The sequence below is a fragment of the Coloeus monedula genome, assembly GCF_965178545.1.
Source record: "Coloeus monedula genome assembly, chromosome: 21".
Taxonomy (NCBI): Eukaryota; Metazoa; Chordata; class Aves; order Passeriformes; family Corvidae; genus Coloeus; species Coloeus monedula.
In genome coordinates, this window is record NC_138801.1 from 1,041,736 (window position 1) to 1,066,758 (window position 25,023).

The 25,023-nt window shown below is 50.2% G+C and overlaps 1 protein-coding gene across 2 annotated transcripts in view; it reads left to right on the forward strand.

Moving 5' to 3' along the window:
- NR6A1 (nuclear receptor subfamily 6 group A member 1) overlaps nt 1–25,023 on the forward strand; it is a gene marked incomplete at both ends in the record, with an annotated part of 70,441 nt that overhangs the window by 45,150 nt on the left and 268 nt on the right. The window contains 8 exons of one of the 2 annotated variants that reach the window (XM_082295047.1): nt 5,642–5,669; nt 12,315–12,545; nt 15,900–15,955; nt 17,356–17,513; nt 18,375–18,602; nt 18,941–19,195; nt 22,533–22,654; nt 24,092–24,244. In XM_082295047.1, the coding sequence (XP_082151173.1) occupies nt 5,642–5,669; nt 12,315–12,545; nt 15,900–15,955; nt 17,356–17,513; nt 18,375–18,602; nt 18,941–19,195; nt 22,533–22,654; nt 24,092–24,244 (1,231 nt within the window). Of the gene's footprint in view, nt 1–5,641; nt 5,670–12,314; nt 12,546–15,899; nt 15,956–17,355; nt 17,514–18,374; nt 18,603–18,940; nt 19,196–22,532; nt 22,655–24,091; nt 24,245–25,023 lie in introns of those variants that run through there. The other variant, XM_082295046.1, reaches the window with a different exon arrangement.

The following is a 25,023-nucleotide window of genomic DNA, read 5'->3' on the forward strand; positions in this document are numbered from 1 at the left end:
TGCCCGCCCCCGTTCCCGGTGTACCCGGCCCCGTTCCCGGTGTGCCGCCCCCGTTCCCGGTGTGCCCGGCCCCGCTCCCGGTGTGCCCGCCCCCGTTCCCGGTGTGCCCGGCCCCGTTCCCGGTGTGCCCGCCCCCGTTCCCGGTGTGCCCGGCCCCGTTCCCGGTGTGCCCGGCCCCGTTCCCGGTGTGCCGCCCCCGCCGTGCCGCTCGCCGTGTCCTCGGTCGGCTGCTGCCCTCTCCCGTCCAGCGCCGGCCGCACGGACCCGCGGGGACACCGAGCGGGGGCCGGGCCCGTGGCCACTGACCCCACAGGAACCCTGCGGCGTAGCACGTGTTACACTTGCTGTAAAGCCCAAGGATGCGGATCCGCCGGTGTTTTCTCTTTTCCCACAGAATCCAGGCGTTTCTCCGTGCCTGGTGACAGCCCTGCACAACAGGGATGCTCGGCCTGTGCTCGCGGCCTCGTCCTGCACATGGCCCGCGTCTCTCTGTGCTGTCACCATGTGCCACCTCCCCGTCCTTCTGGAGTCTCACCAGGGTGTAGGAGGCATGGAGCAGCCAGGGCATTCCCAAACAGGACTTTCACCAGCACCTAATGATCCAAAGAAGCTCCCAAGCCGCTGCAGTCACAGCAACGTGTTGGCTGTAGTTGTAATTCTGAAGGTTTTTTCTTCGTTTTGCCATCTGACCTGAAATTCGAGGAAATGTCCTCACTGTCTGTTTGTTTTTCCCTGGGTATTCAAAAAATTGCTGCTCACCACCAAGCTGGAATTTGTAAATACTGTCCAGAATTATAATAACTACAGTTAGAATAACAAACTTGGTCTGTTGTTGCTATTATTAAAAACACCAGCAACTGCAGCAGACTGGTGTAGCTGTGTGATCACAGTTTGTGTAAGTCAGGCATAAAATCATCTTTTGGCTTTTCAGTTTATCACTTTAATGCACAGAACTTTAACTTTTCCCACTCTTCAAACCTGAGAGATACTCTCTGCCTCCTGGCCTACAGGCCTCTCCTCTGTTCCTGCATCCTGCTAAACATCATTTCTGCCCAGGTTTGGATGAAGAGATTTGGGCTCATTTGTGCCCGTGCTGGCTGATGGGTGCGCTGGTTCTGTAGGTGGGACACGCCGGGACAAAGCCCTGCTGCTGCACCTGCTGTGGGCTCTGTGCCTGAATATGGACCCCTGGCAGAAACAACTGCCCACAGGAGGAGGTGCAAGGGTCGGATCTTGCCCTGGGCTGGCTGTTGCTCCAGCCATGCAGTGCTCGGGGCTCTGTGAGGCTCTTGCTGGTAACAGGGGCCCAGCCCAAGGACTTCCCCGTGTTTCCCAGTATGATCTAATGCTGTGCGACCTGATTTGGTTACTGGGAGTTACAGGAGATGCACTCTCAGAATGGATGGAGCCATCCCATAGGAAGGGAATGGAGCTCGATTGCCTCCTCATAGAAATGTAAAGCTTCTCCCTTTGCAATTCTCCTTTCTTGTACTTTCCCACTAAGGCAGTAAAGCCATATACTTCTCATGCCTACAATCCCGTTTGTTTTCCTTTTTTCCTCTGAAGGCGACCTCTCTGAGGAGCCCTTAACCTCCCCCCTGCCTTTTCCTCTGTTACACAGAGCTGCTTTCTGCAGTTTGTCACCCACCAAGCGAGGTGCAATGAAACGCTGCTTGTAACTGCTCAATTGACTGGGACGGCAAATTCGGTAGCCAGGCGAATAAAAATATAAATAAACAGATAAAACTGGAAATTGATAGAAGGGTTCAATTTATACAATGACCTATCAAACTAGTAAGAAGGAGAAAATTGCTTAATTTTATGTGCGCCAAGTGACCACCTTCACTAGAATTATTAACACCACACTCCTGGTATGTTTAACACCAGGGAGGAGAGGAATTACCCGATCTGTTGTTAAACCATTATCACAGAACAGCTCAGACATCAGGTGGATGTTTATTATCATTCTTTGCAGTTCCTTCCATAGCTCCTCTAAGCAATTTTATATTAATTTAAAAAATTTTCTCTGAAATAACTGCATGCATCGTGAGTGGAATAGACCTTTTGGGGAAAGTACACGCTGTATTTACCTCCAACCAGTTCTCTCACTGCAGTGCCTGAAAGCAGTAACATCCACAGTACTGAGGCTGTTGAGATGTGTTAATCTGAATTTTTATCATTTATTCAGCTACATTTGCAAACCAGGTTGGTTCTGCTTGCGGGTGCTTGGTCTCGTTCCCCAGGTTCCTGTGCCTGCTGACCCGCACGGGCTCAGGCGCTGCACAGCAGAGGTGCTGCTGGCGGCACCGTTGTTGGTAAAATGAAAACTAAGCCAGGAGTCGGGTATTTCCTTAGGATCTGTTTGTTGCTTGAAATCAAATCCCCTGGTAGTTTGGTCCGTGGCCAGCTCAGTGGTGTGGGGGCAGCCCTGGGTTTGTTGCCTTCAGCGCCAAGATGTGCTGGGTTTTGTTATCCTCAGCCCGGACTTTGTTCCTGCCACAAAGGGGCTGATGGCTCAAACTGCAGGGACACAACAGAGCCCCGATTGTCATGAAAATGGGCAAAGCCTCGCTGGAGCACGGGGAATTATGAAACTGTGGCCGTGGGTGGGAGAGCAAGAGCTCAAGGAACGGCTGCCCCTGTCCTGGGGCCACACAGCTCTGCCAACCCTGCTCTGCCCAAATTTGGTGTTTTCATCAAAGATTTTGGGATCGGCTGTGGCAGGTGATGGTATTGGCAGAGAGTGTCCTGGGAGACCTGTGCTGGACTGGCACTGTTCTATCCATTTTGGTACTGGCTCGTGACACCAGTTTGTCTCTTTATTTCTGAAAAAGTCACATCTTTTGAGAATTCCTTCCCCTTGGAATGGTGGTCTCATGGCACATGACCAGGGAGCACCCGGGGAGAGGAGCAGTACCTCCTCTTGCTTCCTGTGCTTGTCCCTTATGGCTTTAACATCAGGACAATAAATCCCTTGCAGGCAGCAGTGGCACTTGCCCACTTTTTGGCAATGCTTTTGGCTTTTTCTGTTACGAACTGGTGTCATTCTAAAATCTTCGATGTTGGTTACAGCAGCATCAGGTTTTTCTGTCTGGGGTGGGAATTGGCTGATCCAGGCTCAAATAAGAACCAGCTACTTTCTTTTTCCTTTGCCCAGACCTGCTGCAAGGCTGTTTGGGTCAGACAACAGAACTCATTTTTCCTGTCTTTGCCTGCCCTCTGCCCATTCCCAGTTGGCCTCTGATTTTACAGAACACTTTCAGATCTCTGTAATTATTTTCTGCCTGTAAGGATTTATTATGGATAAATTGACGTGTATTTAATGTGAGTAGTGAATAATTCGGAAGATTTGGGTTGTTTGGGCAATTATCATTTTTCCCAGCCAGGTTTTGTCTGTAACTGCAGTTTCAGAATTAGGAGGGGTTTTTTTGGGTTTGTTTTGGGGTTTTTTTGGTGTATCTGTGTTTTGGGTTCTAACAGCAGTTGTGGGAGCAACTTTGTGTTATCTCAAGATTAAGTTGCTTTATTTCAGCCTGCTGTGTCCACACCACGCTGCAGCTTTACAAAATAAGCATTCTGCATTCTGGTCACACTTCTCCAAGGGGTGCCAGGAGCCAGCGAAGGGCTCACATGGGATGAAGAATGTGGAGCTTTGGGAGCAGCACAATTGCAAACAGCTGTGTAAATAGTGCAGCCAGGGCTGGCTTACCTTGGCCATGCACTGCGAGGGCAGTGGCACCGCTCCTCACCCAGCCCGGGTTTGGTGACTGCCGCGGTGAAAAAGGAGGGGTCAGTCCCATGAGGGTCTCAAGGACTGACACAGAACTGCACAGATTTACAGCATCAGCAAAGCAGTGCGGGATGGGCTTGTGACAGTTTGCCCCTGCAAATGCACCTGCTGTGCAGAAATGCTGGGTTAAAAACAAGATTATGAGTAGAGAGAATCACGGAAGGGTTGGGGTTGGTGGCCGGATCCCCTGCCCAAGCTGCAGATCCCCTGCCCAGCCGGAGCAGGGTGCCCAGGCTGCCAGGACACCACTGAGCTCTGCCCTGCATGCACACGAGGTTACTTGCATTGCTGGATGTCACCAGAAAGCAATGAAATTTCAGGCTTGGGATGGAGTGAAATATGACCTCTTTTGTTGCCTCTGTGCCTTGTTTATTCTAAGCCAGCCATTTCTCAGAGCGCAGTTGGGCGCTGCGGTCCTCAGGATGAGGAACAGAAGCAAACTGTGGCTTTTGAGACATCCAGACATCTGGAGGACAGGCTGGATTGGGCATCAGCAGAAATGCTCTAGAGCCTTCCCTTAAATGCTGTGGTGTGGTGAGTGTTGGTTTGGGCTGGTCAAGCACAGCTGAGCACCAGGACAGTTTATTGGGCACTAAGGACACACTGTAGCCCAGGCTGAGTTCATCCCAGGGGGAGATGAAGGGGCAGAAGAGCTTCATGAAAGCATTTTCTGGTGCAGACATACATGTCTGTGTCTGACAAAGGGCTCACCACGATCAGTGCTGCCTATGGTACCTGTTTTGAGGTGGGCAGCTAAATCAGTCATGGATTTACTGTGCTCCATTTTAACTCGAGCATCCCACTTGTGCAGACCCCTGTGAGGAGGACTCCAGTCCCCTGCCCCATAGTGACCACCACCAAGGCAGCACCCGAATTCCCAGTCCTGGGGGAACTGGGAGTCTCAGTCCATGTTCACAGTGCTCTGCCAGGCCTGGGCATGGGAAGTGGCTTCCTTGAGGGCACTGGCCTGAGCATTGTGAGCTGTGCCTGTTGGCTGGTACTGCCTGTGTCTGTACTGCTTTTCACTGGTGATCAAAACTAAACATAAGTTTTTTGCCAATACTTGTTATCAGTTCAAAGAAATAATTTTCACAGAGTCACAAAATCTCAGAATGATTTGGGTTGGAAATGACCTTAAAGCTCATCTCCTTCCACACCCTCCCATGGGCAGTGACACCTTCCACTGGGCCAGGTTGCTCCAAGCCCTGTTCAACCTCACCTTGAACACTTTAGGGATGGGGCAGCCACAGCTGCTCTGGGCAACCTGTATTTTCATACTGGGGATCCCTGGATGTTGTTGATGCGTGTGTTGGTGGTTCCTGTTTCACACCGCAGTGAACAGCTCTCTCACGTTCCCTGGGAAGTTAGTGAAAGGACTGTGCAAAGTGGTGGCCAGTGATAATGGCTGGTGGCAAATGGCCAGTGGTTGGTGGTGATGGCCAGTGTCTGATGGTTCGTGGCAACTGCCCAGGCTATGCCTCGTGGCAGGGGCAGCGGTCAGTCGGTCTATCAGTGGGTCTGTCTGTCCGTGAGTCGGTCTGTCGGTCGGTCTGTCAGTCGGTCGGTCGGTCGGTCTGTCGCTCAGACGATCGGTTTGTCAGCCGGTCTGTCGCTCGGTGTCTCGCTCGGTGTCTCGCTCGGTGTCTCGCTCGGTGTCTCGCTCGGTGTCTCGCTCGGTGTCTCGCTCGGTGTCTCGGGGGGCGGGCGGGGGCGCGGCCCCCCGCGGGCCGGTGCGGCGGGGGCGGCGCTGACATCACGTCGTTAGCATAGGGCGGCCCGCGGCGGCGGCGATGGCCGAGCCGGGCTGCCCGCCCGCCGCCGCCATGAGGCGGCCCTAGGAGCCGGCCGGGGATGAAGCGGGACTCGACCTGCATGGAAGGTGAGCGGGGTCGGGCCTTTGTCCGGGCGGTGCCGCCGGAGGCTGCCGGGCCCGGGGCCGCCGCCCCCCGGCCGCTCCCGGGCCGGGGCCGCCCGTCCCGGCGCCCGCGGGCTGCGGCGTGCGGGGCTCGGACCGCGGGCTGCGGGACTGCCGGGAGAAGGAGCCGTGCGGGCTTTCCCCTTTTCCTGCCTTTGCAGGGCTCCCGGGGCGCGGGGGCCGGGCAGCGTAGCCCTGGGCTGCGAGCGGGATTATGCAATTAAAAAAAAAAAAAAGGGCATTAGTTTGTTTTGTGGCTTAATTTGTTTATATTTTAAACTTCATAATCCCTCCGACCATCTGGAGGAGCTTTTTTTGGTATTGTTAATTATGGATAGTATCGGGGTCACGGAGGCGCTCGGTAGCGCGCGCTCGCCCTCCCGGCACCGGCGCTGCCCCCCCCGGTATTTGCAGCTTTTTTTTCCTCTCTGTGACTGAAGATAGCGGTAAAGCTCATCTTAAGAATAAGAATGAAATATTTCAGGAGAGGACATTGCGTGTTTGGTAACACACGTTGAACAAGTCACTGTTTCAGTCGTGCCCAGGCCCTGCTCCCGCAGCCCGGACTGCTGGAGGTGGGGTTAGTTTCAGATTTTCTTAATTTGGCATCGTTCTCAGTGGTTGCACATCTAGACAGCTTCAGCAGGGCCAGGAGAGTAGGTTTTAGGGCAGGTAAATCAGGTCCTCATCTTACCGCTTTGTAATGTATCAATTAAAAAAAACCCACCCCAGTCTAACCCAGTTGTTAATTCAGAGCGTGCGGCCGCGCCGGAGCGAGGGCAGGGAGCTTTATTTTGCTAAAATTGGATCAGCGAAAGTTGATCACTTGGGAGAGCGACTAAACTCGGAGTCGGTCTGTGAGCGTGGGCAGCGCGACCGAGACCCTCGTGCCTGTCCCCAGCTGCGGTCCCGGCCATCGGGCACATTTTGGTGTGCGGGCTTTTGTTCCAAACTCTTTGTGCAACAACTGGCTGGAGTGAAGGATCCGTCCTCTCCCCGTCCCGCACAATGGAGCGGGGCTCGGGTCCCGCAGCGCCCCGTGTCCCTCGGCAGCTCCCGCCCGCCGAGACGTGGGGTCCGTGGGGCGCGGGGCTGGTGTCGGGGTGAGGCAGCGGCGGGGCCGGGGCTCCCCTGCCCGGGAGAAGTTGCATTTCACAGATGAGTTTTTGATATGCAAATGGAGATGTGTCCCAGGCAGGGGAAGGGTGATGGGTTTCATCAGCTGCACGCTCTTGATTTATACCGAGCCGAGAAGGAGCAGCTGATGATTTCTGGGGTTTTTTTCTGGGGGTTTTCTTTTGATTGTACTCTGCTTGGGCAGAAACAGAATCAGGGTGGAATAAGACCGTGAGTTTGGGATTTCATTACTGGAAAGGGAGAGCAGAGTGAGATGGCACTGGCCATTCCTCTAGTGCAGCATTTCTCCTCTTTTCTTTCCAGTACTCGCTGCTTTTTAAAATGACACTCTCTGTGAGTAGAACATCTTTTTACAGTACAGAGAATAAGGTTGCAGGCTGCCTCTTTCTTTCCCCTCCTCTTTTTTTTTTTTTTTTTTCGGGGGGCTTGTCTATTTAAATTAACCTTTCTCCCAGCTGGGCACACAAATGTTTTTGTTTTAGTTCACAGAGGGTTAATTCTATTCAGCTCTCACCATGGCCGGCCTGATCCGGGGCAGCACAATCTGCTCTTTGAGCTGGGCTGGCCAGGCAGGACGCGGAGCCTTCGCCCGCCTCCAGCGTGGGGTAGGACCCCCATCTGCGGGGTCGATGGGGAGCAGGAGCGGGACGCCCCGGCCCTTTGTGCGCCCGGCCACGGGCTCTGCCGCCGAGCTCGCTGCCGTCCCGAGCAGGGGCCAGCGCACAGAAAATTTAATCCCTGTGTTCATCGATTATAAGTTTAAAAAAAAGGCCCCTGAAGCAAAGGCGCCTGGTTTGGGGGTGGGCTTGTTTGGACAATGCAGCGCTCCACAGTGAAGGGGGAGTTCCTCCAGTTCTGGGGTTTGAATTTCACAGGATGGTTTTCTTGAAACTAAAAATTGACAATGAAAAACATCGTTAGGAAAAATAAAGGGAAAAAGAAACCCCAACATGTTTGTTTGTGTTTGAGGCATCATCAGAGGAGGGAGGGGAGTGAGACGCTGTTGGGATTTAAGTAACACATGTATGAGATCTCTCCCTCTGCCCCCCTCCCCAAACAGCTGGTATTTAGCAGCCTGAGATTTAAACCCAGCTAAAGGGTGCTGCAGGCAGCTGCAATAGGGTCAGTTAATCAAGAAGCACATAACTGGCACGCAGCTGAAAAGATGTTAAATATATTAATGAATTGCAGTGTTGAGTGTTGCCTGTAATTTCTTTTCAGCTATATAAGATTTTCTTAAGCTGTAAATTCACATTCTGTTGTATAAAAGGGAAGTTTTGCCGGCAGCAGCTTTCTGCATTCTCCCTCTTGCTTTCCAGCCAGGCCAAATCCCAGCACCGTGTGTCCTGGGGTTTGGGTGAGGGGTTGTGCCTTCACTTTTGGCCTTACTCTTGGAAACAAAGTCTTTGTTTCTCTTCCATGGTAAAGCACCGATATGGAAAATCCCACAAGCCGGCTGCACCAACACACCGTCAGATTTCCCAGGTAAATCTCACAGGGAGCTGTAGTTGCTGTAGAGTTTTAAACTGGGTCTCCAGGGGTGGGTGTGACCCCCTGGCAGCCTGGGGACCTGCAGATGCAGCCAGCTCCTGGTCCCCTCCCGGAATGCGGCAGTGCCGCTCCCCCATTCCCAACACCGACGGCGCTTCCCGGTCGCCTGCTCGGGGTGTTTGTCCACAGGAGTGGCACAGGTGGGAGCAGTGACAGGGGTGTGCTGGGTGTGTGTCCCAATGCTTTAATTTATTTGCTGTGTATTTTAGAATCTCATTCACGTGCTGTAGTGCTTTCTGTATGGGTCTTTGCCATGTGTTTCGGCAAGATTGTAAGGTATTTCCTTTTGGAAATTCATAGGAATGTTATTTAAAAAATTATCAAGACTGCTCATTTTGCTGAGGGGAAAAGCAAGTTTCCTGAAAAATTAAATGTCTTGCTTTTACCGTTTATTTTATAAAACATAGACGAGAGGAGATTTTTTTCTCTTTTTCACTCCATCTTGTGTGATTCTTGTGTAACATCATCATATTCTTGGAGAATTTACGTTGTATGTGGTATGAAACCTACCATGACCTCTGAAAACAATACATCCTTTAATGTGGCTTCGGGGAGGGGCTAGCAAGGGAGTAGCCATAAAAATCTTCAGGGTTCAAGATGAGGTTGAGATTTTTGTGAGTGCTTTTGTCGTAGCAGCAACTGTTTGATTTAGTGGCCCCTGCTACAATGGGTTGGGAGAACAAAGCCAGAATATCCCATGTATAAGTTTGTTAAATGTAAGACTCATCAGGAAAATTGGGGAGGGCGGCAGGGGGAAGCTTCCTCAGCTCTCTCTCTGAAATAAAACAGGTATTTGAAAAAAATTCTTATCAGTTGCTTTTTGTCTTAATCTGCGTTGCGGTGTGTAGCTTTTGAAACCAGAGGAATCAGTGAGACAAGAGGTGACAGAGACAGGGAGGAGGGAGGGCTTATTTGCTTAAAAATGGCTATTCTTATTATCTGGTTTGATATTCTAGTGAAATTTCAAGCTTAAGGGAGTTCAGAGCACCCTCAGTGTAAAACTGCTTTAGATTTGCTTGTGCTTTACCATTTCTGTGAAGTTCACTGTGGTTCTGCCCCATCTCTCCCATCCTTCACCCACACCAGGCATTACATGGGGTGAAAACTGGCAAAAGTCAGGAGCAGCAAACCCGTGGGCACAGGGGAGCAACGTGGGCCTGGCTATGGTCCCTGTAGGATTTTTTTAAAGATCTAAATCTCTAAGGCTTTCTATAGGCCATCATTTTTCATCTCCCAGTTTTGTTTGAGCGAGGTTTGTGGGGAGCAGGGACACCTCTGTGGTCCCTGGGGTCTGTGTCTTTGTTCGCAGTGTGTGCTGCTGCTCGACGGCGAATCTTAATCTGGAAACCCAAGGAACGGTTTCTGCTGGAGGTGTGTGCAGTGCCTGTGGCCAGGGGGCCATTCACACCATCTCGCCCTTCGACTGGGGAGATGGGGATGGCAGGGGAAGGATTCCGATTCCTCCTCGCTTTAATCATCCAGGCTTCCCACATTGGCTGGGTGACGGCCCTATTCTTCCCACAACAAAAAAAGCTGTGCCTGGAAATGAGCCCTCACTGACATCCTCAGCCGCGGCTTCTCGGGTGAGGAGGGAGCCCAGTGAGCCAGCCCCGGGGGCTGTGCCGTGGTGCTGGAGCAATCCAGGGTGTCCTGCCTTCAACCACGTGAATCCCGGTGGTGATTCCCTGGCTCCCTGGTCCTGCCTGGCCGTGCCTCCCTGTGCCCAGCGGCGAGTCCAGCCATTGCTGCTGACCCCGGGATCCCCCGGCACCCGGGATTTATGGCACTGCTGTGGGAGTAGGGGGAGGGCCAGGAGTTAATCTGAGGCTGAGCTAAACCCTGCAGATAGAGGACTCCTCTGTCCTGGCTAATCCCTGGCCCCCTCCCCGCGTTTATCAGATTGCTGAAGGTGGAGATTATGCACTTGGTGACTACAAAGTCATGTTTAGTTGCCTCCCTTCAGAGATGCTCAGATAGCCCCGCTCCTGATCTGTACCCACATTCCTTTGGGTTCAGCACATACCTGAGGTGGTCTGTCCTGTAAAACTGGGAATGTTTTGGTGTGAATCAGGAATGTTCCTTCACTTAAAGTTTGTGTTTCCTTTGGTCATCCTTTTATTTTAATGTTTATAACAGTGAAATTTGTAGAACAGTGCAAATGTGCATGCTGTGCATAGCAAACCTTTTAGAGATTAACACAGATCGGTTCTGGTTTCTACTGCATTTAAGCTCTGGAGAAAGCTGCTTGTGAGTAGGAGCAGCTGGTTTAGATTTTTGCTTGGCTTGTGTAACTGAAAACTGGTTTAATTTCTGATCCCAATACATTTGGCTCATTCATTTCTATTGCATTCACATGTTCTGCAGCAGTAAGAAGCTACACCCTGGTTTGTCAGCTTGCTTGGGCTTTATTGAGGCTGGAGAAGATTTCGCTGTGACTCCTACCTCCTGCTGCTCCAAAAATCCATCCCGTAGATAAACACCTTTGTCTCAGAAAACTCCCTGGTCAAATCTAAGTGAGGAAAGTCAGGCTTGGTGTTGTCGTGCTGAAGTGAGTTTGACTCAGCTCATCTTCACAAGCCAGTGCCATCCAAAGGCTGGGTTTTTCAAGGTCTATATCCAAAGGGGAGCAGTGGGTGTGGGCAGCACCCCAGGCATGGTGTGGATTTGTACAGCTGTGTGTCTGCCCAGTCTGAGCTCCCTGTTGGCTGCCAGCGTGGCTGGTGGGCGAGGGAAGCTGCCGTGCCCTGCTCTGTCCCCAGGCAGCCGCAGAGAGCCGGTGCCACCTCCCAGGTCCTGCCTCAGTCATGGGTGTTTCTGCCCTTCAGGCCAACAAACACCAAAACCAACCTGGTTTAACCAGCATCCCTAGGAAAGGTGTGATGGAGTGAGAAGCAGCTGAGTGTTCGCTGGCTCAGCCAGGGTGATCTACTCATCTGGGTGATGCCTGCTTGACATTTGGGAAAGCAGCCCCATGGAGAATACTGGAATACTGCAGATTTGTGTGTCCCTGAATGTACTTGAATAGCTCCCACCCTTGCTGTGCATATCTGTTTGCAACTTTTGGGATTTTAATGGGTTAAAACACAAGGTGGGGGCTGGAGGCAGCTTGGCCTGGCATGCAAGGGGTTAAACTGTGTTGGGCTGTGAAACATCTGCTACAGGAAAAGCTGCTGGTTCGACTTGCTGACATTATTTGAAGCGTAGCTGACTGTTGGTTGAAGCAAGGTTTAGGCCTCCCTTTGCAGTATGAGGTGATGAGATTCTTGGTTAACTACCTGCGTCTCTTCACCATCATTTACTTCTTCCCTTCTGTTTGACATCCCTGTCCGGATCTCACTGAGCCAAGCATCATCTCTGCTCTCTCTCTCAGCCAGCGTTAGAGTCTTAAAATACTGAATTTAATGTGACAGCTCCTGTTGTGGAAAGCCCTGCAATTTACATTTTTAGTCATCCAAAGGCCTTCCAAAGATTTGGAAAAGGATCAGTAAAATCACATCACTGTGGCTTAACTGTACGATTAATGATGTTCTCTTGGGTTCTGGGTGGTGGCTTGTCCAGTGGGGCTTTTGAAGCCTGGAGGTGCCCCTGGACTCTGAGATGTGACAGGATTTCACAGTCTCTGGTGTCTGCCAGGTTTCTGTATTTGCACGCCCCGCTCTGTGTGGTTCAGGTGGGACATTTTAGACCCCTTTTTTCCCCATTAGATTTCTGTTCCTCTCTGCTAAGAGCAGCAGGAAGCTCAATGGAGGCTGCTGGGGAGAGCCCCAAGGGCCCTGCCTGGCCGTGGCGAAGGGAAGGATGGAGCTGCCCCTGCAGTGCTGCGTGATGGATCCGCACGGGCTGGCAGTGGCTGCTCCTCAGTCAGACTGACCTGACAAAAGCTGCCGGCTCCTCCTCAAAGCCTTTCCTCTTGCCTTGCAGATGAGCGGGTGGATCAGCGAACCTGCCTGATCTGCGGGGACAGGGCCACAGGGCTGCACTATGGGATCATCTCCTGCGAGGGCTGCAAGGGGTTCTTCAAAAGGAGCATCTGCAACAAGCGGGTGTACAGATGCAGCCGGGACAAGAACTGCGTCATGTCCCGCAAGCAGCGCAACAGGTGCCAGTACTGCCGGCTGCTCAAGTGCCTCCAGATGGGCATGAACCGCAAAGGTAACGGGCACGGGGCTCTGTTGGGGGAGGCACACATCGGGGCCAGGGCTAACAGTGGGGGCTGCCCTTCCTTCAGCTGCCATCTTATATTGCAATTCTGCCTCTAAACTCTCAACCAAAAAAAACCAGCGAAACTTCAGCAAAATCAGGCATGGATTAAAAATGATGCACAGATACTAAGTTCTGAGCAACTTCATTCCTGTATGGAGGAACAGTCTGTATGAATTGAAAGCAGGTATAAATACTTGGAGAATATTTGTATTTATGCTGAGCAAAGTGGTCACTATTTGCATGCTTCAGTCTACCACTGTGGCGTAAACTAAAGCATTTAAACAGGCTTTTGGAATCCCAAGAGATCTGAGCCAGGCATTACCTGTTTGCTGTCATGGGAACTTAGACCAGCAGCTGCTGCCCAGGGGTGAGGTGTGAGGGTCTTCACTGACCACCTGCTCTGGCTGAAACAGTTGGGGTCTGGGTTAGGGACAGCCACCCCTTGTCCCCACGTGTGCAGAGGTGACCGAATGCTGTGGTATCATCTACACGATGGAAGGTGTGAGGTAACTCAGAAGTTAGGAATAAAGAATGGACTGTGGTTGCTTTCAGTGTCATGTCTCTACTCTTCACTCCAATCTGTTGTGTATTTAACCTCTGGAATTGCTGTTACCCCTTGAAAGCAGGGATTCCTTGGTTTGATGGCACAAACAGGAGCTGACGGTGCTCCCCTGGCTGTGCAGTGAGGCAGTGGAGTGATCCTTCATCCTGGTTGCCGAACCCCAGTGTCACCACATGGTTTTAGATGTGGCTGTTTATGGCCTCTGGGCCATCGCTCATGCAAAAGCCGCCTGTCAGAGGCACTGAAACTTCCATAAATTCACTGCAAATCCACCAGGATCTTCCTTAGAAAATGCATCAGGGGCCGAGATGGGAGAGCTGGCCTCAGCCCTGGGGGATCAGGGAGAATCAGGGGGTTTATTGTGAGTCTGCATGGGGCTCGGGGCCCTCACCCGAGGGTCGGGGTGTGTTGTGGGTCTGGGGTCGGGGTGTGTTGTGGGTCTGGGGGCGGCTCGGGGCCCTCACCCGAGGGTCGGGGCCTCACCCGCGGGGGCGCAGCGCCACCTGCCGGCCGCACGCCCTTCCCTGCTCCCCTTCTTCCCTTGCTTTTCCTCCTTTCCTCTTCTCTTCATTTGCTTCTTTCCTTTTCCTTCCTTCTCCTAACAAGTGCGTGAATTCCACTCACCACCGGTGTCTCTGCCAAGGCCAAGGAGGCTGCGGACAGCCGTGAAGGTCCTCAGTGTTGGGTTCTGGAGCTTTCTCTTCCTGCCCTGGTGCCCAAGTTATGGCATCGCTGGGTTGGAAAATCTCTTCCATACTAGGTCTAAATACAATCACTTTTAAATCCAGATAAGGTGCAGAGCTCAACATTTGTAGGAAAAACAGCTTTGAGGAGACTGGCTGTCATGCAGCCCAGGACCAGGATGGTATTCCAGAGGGTCCATCTGTGTTAGGGAACCATTCAGATCTCTTGATGCCTTTTTGATGGACCACCAGCAAAAACATCCCTACATTTTGTTGCAGGTGTAAGCTATTGTCTGCTACAATTATGCTTTGAAATCAAAAGACCAAGACCATTTATGCCCATGGCTCATAATGTAATGAGCTGAAGAGAAGCTTCTAAATCACAGTTAGTGGTAAAATATGTTGCAAAATGAGAGAAGTTCCCCCAGAATTCCTGTAGTTCCATTAAGTTAAAGAAACCTAAAGGGTGTAACAGCTAACAATGACAGGTTTTTTTTACATAATTCTTTTTAGCTTTTTAGTGAGAAACTGGTATTTTTTATAAAGAGCTTTCATAGGAAATAAACAGCCGTGTTTGTTAAAATGAGCTTGTTATCTTGCTATATCATAAGAGATTTACGTGATGTGAAAGGTAATCACAGTTGTTTTATATCCTGTGTTTATGGCTTCTCCAGTGTGCTTAAATGAGTGTTATCTGGTGTTTGAAATAAAAATACTGGCTGTTGCATGGAGCGGACGGACTTAGTGTTAGAAGAATTAAACCCACTGCTTGTCCCGTGGTGTGGTGGTGGAAGGGCCCGTGGGCATCCTTGCCCTGCTGGTGCCAGGCTGGTGCAGTGGTCAGGCACCAGGACCCTTCCCCCAGTGCTGTGCCTTGCCCGCGTTGGTGGCTGGGGTTTGGGAAGCTGCAGTTCAGCTCCCGTGGCCGGGTGTGCCTCTCCTCTGCCCTGCTGAGGCACTCCCTGAGCTGCGGGTGCAGCCTCGAGGCACACGAGGAGGATTTGAGCTGAGGATATCTCAAACCAGGCAGCAGCGTGGCTTTTCTGGGACAGAAATTTTTCCTTAAATTTTGTGTCATTTTCTGCTCTGGGAGGGCCTCCTGCAGCCCCGTGTGCCAAGCAGGGTGAGGCCATGCAGCAGCAAGGTCACTGTGCAGCTGGGGAGAGCCTCCTGCCAAGTCTGGCCAGGTCGTGGTGGGAAAGAGATCGGGCCCTGATAAACGGGGGGACCAGCCTGGGAGGGGAGGCACACGAGGAGCAGGGCTGCCACTGGCCTCTGCAGAGACAGGCAGAGGGAAGAGGAAGGCAGAGAAGCTGCTCCAGGTTAATCTCCTTAACTGGGCTTCACTGGAGCTCCCTGGAAATTGCTTAAAGAGCCTTAAAAATGCAGCTGCTATACTGAGAAATGAGGCTGCCTCTCTGAAATGCAGCTGTGCAGCTCATCCTGGTAACCTGAGTTTTAAACAACGGCTTTCCAAGTGACCACCAGGGTCAAACATCCCCCCTCCGTTTTCTGTAGTGGCTGTAGATGTGACCTCTGAAGTGACAGCAGGGTTAGCAGTCACCAGTGCAGTGCTTTGTGTCTGTGTTGGTAGCAGCGCTGGTCAGTGGACTCTGGCTTGTGGTGCTTCACAGGGCTGTGGACAGTGGAGTTGGATGTGCAGGCCTCCACATCTCATTTTCCAGCAGTCCTGGGCATTCATTGGGTTATTTCCAGCGGTCAAATAGGGTTCCTTACTGTGTGCCACTTCTCAAATTATGCTGGAATTAATTGTGATAAAGGATTGCTGTTTCTTCATTACCTGTCCCTCAAGGAGCACATGAAGAAACTAAACTCCCAGAGTAGTGCTTGTAGCCCCATCGACGTGTCCTTGCCTTTTGGGGTGAGAACCATGGTGTGTGCTGCTCAAGCACTGGAGGTTTCTCTGTAAACTTCTAATGAAAAAACCGCATCTTTTAAAGTATAAAATTTTTTTTCAAAATAAATAGGTACCTTCATACATACTCTGGGAATACCCGGCAGTAGTGTTCCTCACCAGAGTTTGGTTGTATCTTTCAGCAATCAGAGAGGATGGCATGCCAGGAGGCAGAAACAAAAGTATCGGACCTGTCCAGGTGAGCACGTGTGGCTGTCCCTCCATGGTTCCATTCTGCTTTTCGTCTCCTGGCCTGGGCTCAGACCGTGGCTGCTCAGCCTGGGCTGGGGCTGGCTTGGTCGAGCCTCCATCATCCCTAGCCGTGCCTCCCACTGGCGTGGCACGGCTCTGACTCTGCCAGAAACACGTCATGAGCTGTAGATTGGTAAATAGAGCTGGGTGCTGCCTGTCCCAGGGTGCTGCATGGACACACAAGGACGTCTGTCCCTCCATGGCTCCCAGTAAATCTCCATCTGCCTGCTGCAATCCCTTCAGTTGAGGCAAGCAGGGCACCAGTAAATGTCTCTCTGATTGATGGCACAGCTTGTCCAGAGATGCCTTGTAAAGCATGAGGTAATTCAGCACAGCAGTTTGTGCTGCATGCCTGAGAAATGATGGCCATTTCCAGCTTGCTTCTGGAAAAGGGGTCTTTTAAAAGTTTACTGTTTATTTTAGCAAAATAGAAATAACACTGAAAGCAAATTCTGTGAGTCTGAGTGCCCAGCTGAAGGAGCACTCCTCCAGGGAAGGAGCACTTGGCCCAGCCCAAAGCGTGAGGAGCCAAGCAAGCACCGCTCTGCCCTGCTGGGCACTCAGGTGCCTGTGGTCAGTGGCAGACACAGCCTGCCTGGAACCACACAAACCTGTTTCCTGCTGTGCACATTAAGGGACATACACAGAATTTAAAAATAAAGAAGCCTCTAAATTTTTGTTGCATTTTCCCCGTTAGTGGTGGAACATTCCTCCAGGAGCATGCCCAGCACTTTCTTGAAGCTTTATATTACAGTGACTCAATTAAAAAAATTTTTTTAGTCCATTTTAGCTTTGTATATGTTACTCTCTAGAACTTAAGTATTAGATGCTCAATTGATACTTCAGGTGCCAGCTGGTTCTTATCTGGAGGAAAATAGGGAACTCTGTCTCCTTGTAAATGTTTTCCTGACTGATTTTATATATGTCACCTTGCCTCTTGATTGCTTTATCAAACCAGAGCCTGCCCCACCTCCTGTTTGCCTTTCCCTCTGCCAGTCCTGAGTGATGTTCCCAATGCACTGGCCTCAATTACTCCCAGGTTTTTCATGGTGTGACGGTGGCTGATTTACAGCTCGTTGCCATGTTCATCTGACATCATCTTTTCATGTGTCAGTTCCTGTCTGCAGTGCTACCCTCACTTGAATGATACTGCAGGAGCTGGAGGTCACCATGATTACCTGTAAATAGAATTTTTCATGTGTGTTGTTAAATGCAGAGGAAGGATGTGGTACCTGCAGGGGGCGGGGGGGTCAGCTCTGTTGGGTGTGACTGAACAAGGTGTTTGCAAACAGAGGCTCTGCTTTTCTGTTCCCAGCCAAAGTAACCATTGTGTCCTGTATTTGACAGATATCAGAGGAAGAGATTGAGAGAATTATGTCTGGGCAAGAATTTGAGGGAGAGGCAAACATGTCATGGAGCAACAACGGAGACAGTGACCATAGTTCCCCTGGAAATGGAGTTTCTGAGAGCAACCAGCCTTCACCTGTTTCTACTCCATCTTCAAGGTGGGAATGACCCCTGGAAGAATTTGGTGTTACAGGAATCTTGGATTTCTTTCCCTGAGTGATACTTGGGGTCAGTGTAGGGAAAACATGTGAGGGCATCTCTGTGTAAACTGGTCATGCAGCAGGTTCTTACCTCTCTGATTGTGTTCTAAGACAAACTGGCACTGGATTGAAAAAAATTGAACCGGGGCGCGAGATGTTCATGAGCAAAGGAGGACAATCTTGAGTTAAAATTACATTTAAAATATACCTCAGTTTATACTGATTGTGTTTTCTGCAGATCTTGAGAACTTTATCACCCTTCGCTGCTCATTCTGCATAAGCTCTTTCTCTGCACTGTGCTCAGATTTTGAAAATAAAACCATTTGTGTTAGTAATTGATGGTGTTATATTAAAGTTGGCTACTGCAAGTGCAAACCTCCTGATGCAGTTCCTGATGCAGCCTTTGGTTGCAAACACAGCAAAAATCTCAGACCTGATCCCATCTACTTTCAGTTGCAGCTTAAGCTTGGCCTTGTTTGTATTCACTGGCTGTGTAAGTACTTAATGTGAAATCCTAAATTCTGGCCCTGTAAGGAAGCTGGCGTGGAAAGGCTGGGCACAGGTGGGTTTCTGCTTTGCTCCCTGAATGGCAGCTCAGCAGCAGCTCCCAGATTTCCACCACATGGAACCAGTGCCCAGCCAGGCTGGACATGTGGCCAGTGCACACTGGGCTCTTTCCACGGTAGGGTCTAAACACAAAGGCATTTCCACTCTGTTTGCTTTCCCTATTTTTGTTAACATTTCTGATGGAGCTGGGTGCGATGTTGTAATGAATCAGGTGGAGTTTTGGGGTGTATTAAAGAGCTTTTCCTTTTCCAGTAGGTCCGTGGAGCTGAACGGGTTCGCTGCACTCAGGGATCAGTACCTGGGCACGCCGGTGTCCACGCACTACCAGTACCTGCCGCACCTTTTTAGCTACTCCGCCCACTCGGCGCTGGTGCCGCCGCAGACGCGCAGCCTGGACCCGCAGTCGCACAGCCTGATCACCCAGCTGGTGTGTGCCGAGGACCTGGAGCCGCTTGGCACCCCCATGCTCATCGAGGACGGGTGCGTGTGACACAGCGGGCACAGCGGGCGCATCCCCTGGGGCGAGATGCAGCCACGGTGCAAGCACCAAACCAGCCCCCATCCCATCTTGCCTGGGGCTGGAGCTGGGGTGCACGGGCCTGGTGTGGGGTTCCAGGCTACGTGCTCTGGGTGCTGGGCAGGTGGGTGACCCCAGGGGCTGCGGGGACTCCCCACAGCCCCTGCCCGGGCAGGGTGGGTGCTGACCATGGGCACTGCCAAATTCCTTTGGCATTTGCCTTGTTTTCAAGTGCCTCATCAGGTGATGTCATTAAAAGTTTTTAATGTTTTTTCTGCCTTTATATTAACTGTGCCTGCAGGTATAAAGTGACTCAGGCAGAGCTGTTTGCATTGCTGTGTCGTCTGGCGGATGAATTGCTTTTCAGGCAGATTGCTTGGATCAAGAAGCTGCCGTTCTTCTGCGAACTCTCCATCAAGGACTATACCTGCCTGCTCAGCTCTACGTGGCAGGAGCTGATCCTGCTCTCCTCGCTGACTGTTTACAGCAAGCAGATCTTTGGTGACCTTGCGGATGTCACCTCCAAGTACTCTCCTTCTGACGACGAGCTGCACAGGTGAGATGGGCTGAGCCCAGGGTGAGGCAGCGAGATCTGGAGAGGAGGAGCCATGGGGACCCCAACAATCAGGTGTCCTCTGACCACCTCTGGGGACAGGTCACTTCACCTGTGGCTGTTTTCCTTCTCTATTTCTTAGGAAAGGGTTGTTCCAGGCTTAGAAAGCACATGCTGGTTAGTCAGTGCTGGATCACAACTTCCTTCTGCAGAGAAAGGGCACACTGCTGTGTGGGGCTGTTTGAATTTCATGTAGCAATGCTGTTGTCCTCCAACACAGCCCTACAAGCCACCTTTTTATGAGGAGGGTAAAACTAACCAACACTTTGGGTAATCCTGACACAAAGGAAAGAAAGTCTTACTTAAAAACCCTTTGGGCCAGTGGAAAGGTTGTTCACAAAGCTGGTTGTCTGTATTATCAAAGTGTTCATTATTAATTGCTATTTCATTGTTTTGGTTACATAAATTTAAAGATGTTGCAACTTAGTTCTTGTTTTTTCCATGGTACAGACTATCTGATGCTCTGAGGAACCTGCCTTTCATTTATCATTTTGGTCAGGGGTGTTGTTTTTTGGTTTGGATATTTTATTTTGTAGTCTTGGTGCCAGACAGATTCTTCTTTTGGTAGTAGAGTCACAATCTCACAGTACTATGGCAGAATAGGTAGGATTTAGGGAAACTGCTGCCCATCCTCCCTTTAAACACCTGCCCCTCGCTCTCTGCCCTTGCTGTGCTCACGATGCTGCCGGAGTCACCGGGGGATCCGATGTCTGATGAACAGAGATTTGAAACGCTGCTGTGATCCTTGGCCATTGCAGCGTCTCATGGTTCTTGGGGGCTCCTTTGTGCATCTGTTGTAACAAGCAGAGGCACTGGCTGGCTGAGCCCATGGCAGGGAGCGGAGAGCTGGACCCAGGTGTCTCATTTCCTGGGACAGGTTCCTCTGCGGCGCTGCTCTGCGCAGCCATTCATCGTGCATCTGGTGCCGCTCCTGCGAGGAGCACTGAGGGTCATAGAAAACCACAATGACACTTGTTCCTGCATTCAGCTGTCCTTTTGTTCCTGCTGTCCTGGTCAGACCCTCACAAGAGAAGGGTTTGTTTCATTTTGAGTTTATGGTAAATGCAAGCGAGAGGTAAGACAACAAGACAAAGGAGGAATCCTCGCCCTGCAGAAACCGGCAATTCAGAGCTGGTCGTCTTGAAGGTCCTTCAGAGAAGATCTGTGCACATGGATGAAAATAGGTGTTCTTGGGAGAGGAATGCTTCTGCAGTCTCTTCTTGTGATTTAGCTTTTCAAGTGTCATTAATTGTCATTAGTAACCTGGGAGAATGAACACCCAAAAAGCCATTTAGTGGGAAGCTGCACAGATGAGAGTTTGGAGCTGTGTGGCTCCCTCCCACTTGTCTTCATGGTCCTTCAGCCATGGCTTGACTGTCTCCAGCAGCAGTGGGATAGCTCATGGGTATCAGTCTCCCTGTCCAAAGCACTCATGGAAAAGCTGGTCCCTTTGGATTTGAGAGAGGCCCTTTTGGAGAGGTGTCCCATTTGTGGGCGTTCTCGGAGAGGCCCCGGCTCCACTGGCATTGATCAGGAGTGACTGCAAAGGGAATTTTGTTAGAGCTCACACCTGGTTGGAGAATTCTCACTGAGCAGGGATGGTCTGGCACTTCAGGGTTAATCTCTGCTCTTATTTAACAAAATGACAAGAGCAGTGCTAAAGCATAGGTGACAAACAAAGGCATAGGATGAGCTCCCCAGCCCCTGTGTTTTAATTGCCTCTAAAAACTGGCTAAATGTTCTGTTTGCCTGCTAGATCAAATGTTTTCTTTTATTGTACTGTTTTTCTGAAGATGAATATGAAATGAATAGACTCCTGACCTCCCCCATCACTCCTGATAGCACTTCCCTTCCCCCTCCTCCCCAGCTGATCCTGATAACTCCCAGCCAGAAACTTGCCTGGTGTAAACTGTGAGGAAAAGTGTGTGGAGGAGTCAGTCCTCGAGAAGAAATAGGGCTGTGAAAAACAGAACAGCTTTGTTTGAAAGGGGGAGGAAAGTATGCACAGAAAAGTAAGACAGTTCAACTGCAGGGATGAGAGAAGAGCTCTCCTGGATTTATGAAGTGATGAGTGGCTGGTAAAAATGTGCATGCTCTAAAAACAATTAAACCCAGCAGATGACTGAGTGGTCTTTGTGCTCATTAACTTCTTGAGCTTTGCAATCTTGCACCTGCAAGATTTTTAATGTCAACTGGAGAGCAAGAAAACTTGTACAACTTTAGATTAGCCGACAAGGCTTTCATCGCTTACAATATTACTTTCTTGAAGAACTGACCTGGAGTTCAGACAGCTTGTTTTCACTTCACAGAGGTCAAACTCCATCATGCATTTTACAAATAACTTTGAAGTAAACAAACACACATGCCAAAATAAGGTATTATTCAGTGAAAAAGGTTCTATTTCTGTTCTATTCAGAGATGGCTTGCTGGCTGTGCTCTTATTCTTTGTGCTGCACAATGCCAGAGCACACTGAAGCTTCCCGAAACACTTCTGTCCCACTTCTGAGCGCTTCTGCAATATGTGGTTTCTTTGAAGCCGGGGGTATTGCTGTGAGATGTGTTCCCAAGAGGCTGTTCTGGCCCTGGGCAAGCGTGGGATGATGAAGGTGCCTGCAGACACCCACAGCCCTCCACACTGTCCCGCTCCACTCCAGCCTGGTCCTTCCCCATGGCTTTTTTGTGATGCACGTGGGGTATTACTCCTGATGAAGTGTGGCACCCTCTTTAGCAAGAGGATCTCATTCTGCGCCCACAAAATCCCCATCAGGAAATTTCCCAGGGGGTTTGGGGGAGGTTTGTGTTCCCTGTGCATCAGTGTGCCCTGTCTCACCCATCTCTGTCACCAGCTTCACTGCAGATTCCTGGCTCTGTGAAACCTTCTCTGCTGTCAGAACAGGCTGGTGGTGAACTGAATCACCAAGAGAGGTTTTTTTCCTACAAATATCTGTAGATCATGGACTCCCCATCCCTGGGCCAGGCTGGATGGGGCTCTGAGTAACATGGTCTAGTGGAAGGTATCCCTGCCCATGGCAGGGGGATGGAACTGGATGAGCTTTGAGGTCATTTCCACCCAAACCATTCCATGGTTCTATGATTCTGCATTTGTACCTGAGACATTTTCCTCCTTATTTTTGGTACCAGCAGACTTCAGGCAGTTTTGACGAAATTTTAAAAAATTATCTTGCAAGATGTTAAAATCTCTGAAGTTACTTTAATAAGCTTCATCTTCACTGTTCAGTCCGTGTGCTGTGTGTGCTGATGTGTGACCTCTGTCCTCCAGATTCAGTGAAGAGGGGATGGAGGTGATGGAGCGGCTGATCTACCTCTTTCGCAAGTTCAGCCAGCTGAAGGTCAGCAACGAGGAGTACGCGTGCATGAAAGCCATCAACTTCCTAAACCAAGGTGAGTCGGCAAAGAGGAGGTACCAGCCTCACTTGTTCATTTTTATGCTTCAAAGGGTGAATTTGTAAGACTGGTCCTCCTTTTTTTAGAGCTTTTCTGGCTCGTTAACATGTTTGCCTTCAGGATATATCCTTAGGTCACTTAGCTGGGTTCCTGCTTTTTAGGTTCTATACCTAAATCTGACTCTACAAAGTGAAAGGTAATCACGAATGAAGTATGTACATGCAGGCCATGAGTGCAGCCTAGGAAAGGGCTGTATCCTCCTGTTGATTAAGTGGCATATTAAAGCTGACAGTTCAGGCTGCTTCAGGACCCTGGGCATTTCAAAATCCATGCAGAGACGAATGCTCAGTGAATAGTGTTCAGCTGTAATTTTGGAAATAAATGTCTCCAAAGTCTTTTGTACTATGAAAGATAGTTGCAGTCTGTAAAATTGTGCTGCAGGCTCCCTCCTCCCCCACTCATTTCCAGAGGGAGATAATGCTGACGCTTCAATCTGTGCCGGGCTGAGGTTCCGGTTTGCTTCCCTGGGCAGTTTCCTGACACTGGATAATGCACTTTTTGAGCTGTCTCCATTGTTTTCCAAAATGTATTTTCATTAACTTCCTGTCTTCTTTTATTTTTAGTTGAAGTTTGCAATTTTTTATGTGAAATACCTGAGACTTATTTTTAAAAGTCAGCTTTTGGGCAGTAGATCAATGCCTCTTCCGTCAGATGGTCTCCAAGCACCGAGCCTGCTCTGAGGCTCCTCAGCTTCCTCGCTCCTGTGCTGGATCCTCCCCAGGACCCGGCAGTGCCAATGCCACTGGTCACACTGCATGCTGCCAGTGGGACTTCCTGCCTGTCCATTTTTCCTATGCGTGTGTTGCCTGACATTGGCAAAGCTAAATTTAAAAATAAGAACTTGACAAGTTTATAAAGCTCCTGTGACATAATTGATAAGCAGATGGGGAGAAATGTGATGATATCTTGAATTATAGAACTGAGCATTGTCCTCAGCCAAGATGAGACAGCTAAAACCAATGTGTTCCTGTCTGAGGAGGTGTTACACTGGTCTGCTGTGAGGACCAAACCCTGACACCTGTCTGTGTTGTGCCAGGCAGGGATTTCAGGTTGCTGGGGCTGTTCTCTCCAAGAGCATTCATTGAGCTGCAGATGAGCAGTGTAGGACATTAGCTGTTCTCTTCCCAGCCTTTTGTGGAGGGAAATCCTGGATCCAGACGCTCATGTAAAGACACATCTATGATGCAGGCACAGCAGGAAGGGAGATGGGAATTTTGTATTGGTCTAACCAGGTGCTGGAAGCCAGTCTCCAAAGCAGGGACCCAGATCAGAGTGACAGAAATCAGTCTGTCCTGAAGAAGTGGCAGTAAGCGCGAGGCTGCTGCTCTCCTGAGATGTTCTTGCTTTCATTACTCTAATTGTATTCTTTTCCAGATATCAGGGGTCTGACCAACGCCTCCCAACTGGAGCAGCTGAATAAGCGGTACTGGTACGTTTGCCAGGACTTCACAGAGTACAAATACCCCCACCAGCCAAACCGCTTCCCGGATTTAATGATGTGTTTGCCAGAGATACGGTATATTGCAGGTAACTTCTGAGCACTTCTCCCGCTAGGAGCAAGGAGGGAAATTTGCTTTTAAATGATAATTAACTTACTGCAGTGAAATTCTTGTGGACTTTGGTTAAGGATGTTTGTGTGGGACCTCTTCCTGTCAGAGCTTCTGCTCATCTTTAAGCCCATCCCATTGCCCTGAGCTCACCCAGTCAGAGGGGCTTTTGGGAAGGTGTCCTGGTGATGTTGGTGGGCATGGGGTTAGTCCTGATCCAGGAAGAGGTGCCTTGCTCCAACCTGACACCCTTTAAGTACATCGTTTATTCTCCCCTTTTCTTCTTTCACTGCCAGATGGGGGGCATTTTGTCTCAAAAGGGTATAATCCTGGTTTGAGTAGGTATCTCATGAGAATTAAAGAGATCCCTGAACTAAGCAGAAAGTGATCAGCAGAGTTCAGGCAGACCTGAACCTCCATGTTTCCACTTGTCTGGCCCTTGGAAATCTGCAGGTGAATTCCCAACTGCAGTTGTGTCGCTAATTAGATCTCCAAGGTCTGGTGGCACTAAAACTGTTTGTTTCTGAATGTTATGGCAGAGGGAGATGCTTGCCTCCCTGTGTCAAGGCTCCGTATGCTTCATCCTACTTCATCATAATGAACTAGATAATAATCTCAGAGTAGCTCTTGTAATTTAGTCATGCAGATCAACAAGGCACTTTGGGGTGAGATGGGATTTAGTCTTTTCCAGTTTCTGTAAATACTGCTCCATTGTGGAGAAATCATTTTGATCTAACTTTGCCCATTTATTTTGCTTTC